This window comes from Oncorhynchus nerka, linkage group LG3, assembly GCF_034236695.1.
Source record: "Oncorhynchus nerka isolate Pitt River linkage group LG3, Oner_Uvic_2.0, whole genome shotgun sequence".
NCBI classification, from domain to species: domain Eukaryota; kingdom Metazoa; phylum Chordata; class Actinopteri; order Salmoniformes; family Salmonidae; genus Oncorhynchus; species Oncorhynchus nerka.
This window is the reverse complement of record NC_088398.1, coordinates 2572556-2577134: the sequence shown is the minus strand read 5'-3', so window position 1 is coordinate 2577134 and position 4579 is coordinate 2572556. Positions and strand designations below refer to the sequence as shown.

At 39.7% G+C, this 4579-nt stretch overlaps 1 protein-coding gene across 1 annotated transcript; it reads right to left on the bottom strand.

The window, feature by feature from the left end:
• Positions 1 to 2173: 2173 nt before the first annotated feature.
• Positions 2174 to 3760, bottom strand: LOC115126307 (protein S100-A1-like). The gene is made up of 3 exons (XM_029655918.2): positions 3656 to 3760; positions 2649 to 2808; positions 2174 to 2466 (listed from the first exon to the last, which is right to left on the bottom strand). The coding sequence occupies exons 2-3, from the start codon at positions 2787 to 2789 to the stop codon at positions 2302 to 2304; spliced, it is 306 nt and encodes a 101-aa protein (XP_029511778.2). The 5' UTR covers positions 2790 to 2808; positions 3656 to 3760; the 3' UTR covers positions 2174 to 2301.
• Positions 3761 to 4579: the final 819 nt, after the last annotated feature.

The following is a 4579-nucleotide window of genomic DNA, read 5'->3' as shown; positions in this document are numbered from 1 at the left end:
CAGACAGACAGACAGACAGACAGACAGACAGACAGACAGACAGACAGACAGACAGACAGACAGACAGACAGACAGACAGACAGACAGACAGACAGACAGACAGACAGACAGACAGACAGTCAGCTGCAGACAGACAGACCTGCAGACAGGCAGACAGACACACACACTGACACACATTCATCCACGAAGTCACCCTCACAAAGGTATAATAAAGTATAAATGAAATTATTTTTAGTAAAGATTTGTGTATCATAAACTAATATTACAAGCAAGAAAGGGATATGTGTAATCTAGGTTAACACAGGTAATTATTCAGCTGCTTGACTATTAGAACGAGGAGGAGAACCGGAACGAGGAGCTCCATCCTCCCTCTTTACAAGTTACGGGCTGAATGTCCCCTCCCCTTACCGAAATTCGAAAGATGCTGAGACCTGTGAAGTCATGATTTGTCCAAATAACCAGTGAAGAAAAAACCCAAAAGCAGAACTACTGCTGCTCGTTATCCTACACTTCCTGTTCAGCCTCATACAGATTCTACGGTACCAGTTGTGTTTATGTAGATCTGTCCATGAGAGATTAGGCTATGTGTGACATTCAATATGTCATGTTAAGGATTCCCTGATGAGTTTGTTTATGTTTGTGTTTACCACCACATCATTTCAACGTGGAGAACTGGGTAATACTCGGTTGATATGATGATCAATAAGATTACAACCTATTTTCACCCACTCAAAAAGACAGCCAAAAGTTTCAAATCAAATCAAAATAAAATGTTGGTCACGTGCTCATATTTAGCAGATGTTATTGCAGGTGTAGCTGAATGATTGTGTTCCTAGCTCCAACAGTGCAGTAGTATCTAACAATTCACAACAATACACACAAATCTCAAATTAAAAGAACGGAATTAAGAAATATATAAATATTAAGACGAGCAATTGACCAGAACACAGTAGAATACAGTATATACAAATGAAATTAGTAAAACAGTATGTAAACATTATTAAAGTGACCAGTGATTCCATGTCTACAGTATGTATATAGGGCAGCAGCCTCTGAGGTGCAGGGTTGAGTAACCGGGTGGTAGCCAGCTAGTGACAGTGACTAAGTTCAGGGCAGGGTTCTGGGTGGAGGCCGGCTAATGATGGCTATTTAACAGTCTGATTGCCTTGAGATAGAAGCCGTCTTTCAGTTTCTCGGTCCCAGCATTGATGCACCTGTACTGTTATTTTTCCTGGCAGCATAGTTGTGTTTCCTACCTTCACCAGCTTGTCTGGGAGCAAGACGTCAGTGCTGGTTTGTTTGTAATCCAGGACTATCTGGAGGCCACGTGTCTGAGCCGTTGACTTGCGACTGCACGTCGTCTCTGTACTGTAGTTTTGCCTGATTGATTGCCTGATGGAGGGCATAACTGCACTGTTTGTATTTGAAGTTCAATTTCCAATGTGTTTTCACTATGCTTTTAACCATTAATATCAGAACCAAATGAATTAGGAAAATCAATTTGATTTTTGGTTGTCAGCTAAATGTGTTATCATTGTGTTTTCAACCATTTAAAAGCACAAAGTTTATGGGAATATGTCAGATATTTTGTTTATTTATACAACAATTGAATGTGTTATCACTGTGCCTAATCTAATAGCACAACCAAATGACCTCAGTTGAGATTACATTAAAGTACATTAAAGTACATGGTGCAAGTTATCAATGCTATTCGAGATTCTGCTCAGTTTATTATAGTAATTGTGAAGATCTCTGCATGCTCTTGAACATGCATGCTTTCTATGATTACATAAAACATTTATTGTTACTGTAATCTCAAAGTGCACATGGATGTGTATGTTACTCAATACTCAAGTTGAATAAATACTGTTACATTGCAGTTATATTAGTTTGTAAGAAAGCCTCAACTTTAGGCTATTTACTTTAAATACATTTACCCATTTATTTTCCACAGCACAATAGGTTAACAAATGACATTGAAACAACATTGATTTAATCCGTTTGTAGTTATAGTAGTTTTAGCATAGGGACTAGAAAGGCTTTGCACTAAGGTTTACTAAGAAGTTGTGTCAATACTGAACTAAGAAGAAGTGATTGGCACTGTCTATTCTGTCTTACACTTACGGGACAAATACAACAGACAGACACACGTCAGACACATGTGACAAACAGAGAGAGTGGGAAAGCCAGTGTTTATTCACAACAGTAAGACTTCTTATAAAATGACTTATTTGACATTTAGAAAAGCAAAATGACATATAGAAAAGCATCCATGTCTGCTTCTCCTTGTCCTGTCCTCCTTCACTTCTTGGCAGCAACCTTCTGGGTGTGGAGCTGGTAGAGCTGTTCACAGGCGATGGAGAGGCCCACCACCAGAGAGACAAACTCCTCGAAGCTCACCTTTCCATCACCATTCTGGTCCAGATCCTTCATGATCTTGTCTATAGCGGCTGGGTCCTTCTGGGACTGAGAGGGAAGGAGAGATGGAAAGAATGAGTAAGAGAGGGGGGGGGGGGGGGTTAGATTGACTTTGGATACCTCTTTAATAAAGAGAGAGAGAGAAATCAGAACGAAAGGGAAAGTGGGTGAGATGAGCGACAGAGGTAGTGTAGAGGGACATAAAAGAGAGAGAGGGATGCCTGTGTTACCTTCAGGAAGCTGGCCAGTTCTGTCTTCATCAGCTCTTTGAGCTCCTTCTTGCTCAGTGTGTTGCCGTCACCATCCTTTTCAGCATAGCGATGAAACACCATGATCAGGGACTCCATGGAACGCTCCAACTCAGACGGCATGGCTGCAGATATTGACACACTGAGGAGGGGAGAGAGATGATGTAATTTAGGGTGGGTGTACTACTCTAGTCCTTGTATCTAAGTACACTTGCACATTGGAGATCCTGCAACAGCCAGGCTGCTGGTTCAAACCCAACTCAGGCCAGTTCCATTAAATCACTACTTCATATCCCTATTAGACATATAATATAGCCTACCCCCACAATTAGTCTTTAATGCAAACGAACAATGCACTTTTAGAGAGGATAGGAGTTGGCCTTCTTTGGCTCTGTAATCACATTCCTTGGCTGCTGTAAAGTTGTTCCACCCCTTATCACACATTCCCTCTACTGTCGACCCCTCTTTCTTTTAGTGCCTACCCCTTTTCTTTTGGGAACATCCAACATATCTAGCTGTGTAGACTGCCCTTTAACCTCTGGTTTTGCAACAGTAAAGAAATCAGGCTGATGATAATTGGTGAGTAATGCCTATAAAATGACATGAACCGGCAGAGAAAAACGTTTGTAGGTCTAACAGAGTTCTAAAACAAAAACATTATAGCCTACAAATGAAAACATGAAAAGGTTTAGGTATAGATAGACTACATTATGTCAATCAGTAAATAGTATGGCCCATCAAACTGCATACCAAACCATATAAACCATATAATAGACCATATAATAGCTTTTTAATCAAAGCAAGCAAAGACTGTCAAAGCAAGCAAAGACTGTTTGTTTGCCATTGACGAGACAGATCATTAGCTAGGCACACTATATGAACCCGAAACAGTTATTAAAGTTGCTTGAGACCTGTTTATCACAGTAGATAACCTACTCCGTTAAACGATGGGCGCTACTGTATAGAATAAGCGAAAAACGGTTACTTACCGAACTGAGTGCTGCTGGAGAACAGGATGGGGAAGTATCAAACTGCGCAAGAGCTACGAGAATTTAAAGCGAGCAGGCAACGCCCCTCTGATTGTGTGTTTTAGCCTGTGTATCCAAGAGACGATGTCTGAGAGCCTGGTCTCAGAGCATTTCGTATTATTCTTTACGTAAATCAGAGGCACTCAATGTTGTATATGTTACGTTTCGTAAGGTATGTATTAAATTGTCGCAGTCATCCCATTTCGTATAATATGTTACGAATTATAATTCGTATAATATGTTTCGAATTTGCAAAATGTACAATATGACAAGCATTTTGCTACATCCACAATAACATCTGCTAAATATACTGAAAAATATATATAAACGCAATATGCAACAATTTCAAAGATTTTACTGAGTTATAGTTCATATAAGGAAATCAGTCAATCTAAATATATTAATGGATTTCACATGACTGGGCAGGGGTGCAGCCATGGGTGGGCAGCCAGGCCCAGCCAATCCCCCCCCCCCTCAGTAATAAAGATGTAAACAAATTTGTGCATACAATTTGAGAGAAATAACCTTTTTGTGAGTATGGAGTTTGGGTTAAGTTTAGGAGTTTAGTTTAGGAGTTGGGTTAAGTAGTTGCAAAGTAGCTAAAAAGTAGTAAGTAGGTGAAGTTTCTAATTAGCTAAAATGTTAAAGTTGTCTATGATGAGATTCAAACCAAAACCTTTAAGTAACCATCTGCCTTATGCAAGCATACTAAACATAACATATAATACTAAATTGACTGTCTCGGATTCACATTTACTATGTTACATCTAGTCTATGAGACCGGAGCTGCTGAGAGAGAGAGCAAGGGAGGGGAGAGGGAATTTGAGATAAGGCTTGATGTCATCTTTCAGTTATCTCAACTTAAACATGATGAAATATCACAGA

What these genes read in the sequence shown, in the direction of transcription:
- LOC115126307 (XM_029655918.2), bottom strand. Translation starts at nt 2,789, where the DNA reads ATGCCGTCTGAGTTGGAGCGTTCCATGGAGTCCCTGATCATGGTGTTT. An exon ending in AACTGGCCAGCTTCCTGAAG is followed by an intron (nt 2,467 to 2,648) that starts GTAACACAGGCA and finishes CTTCCCTCTCAG; the next exon opens with TCCCAGAAGGACCCAGCCGC.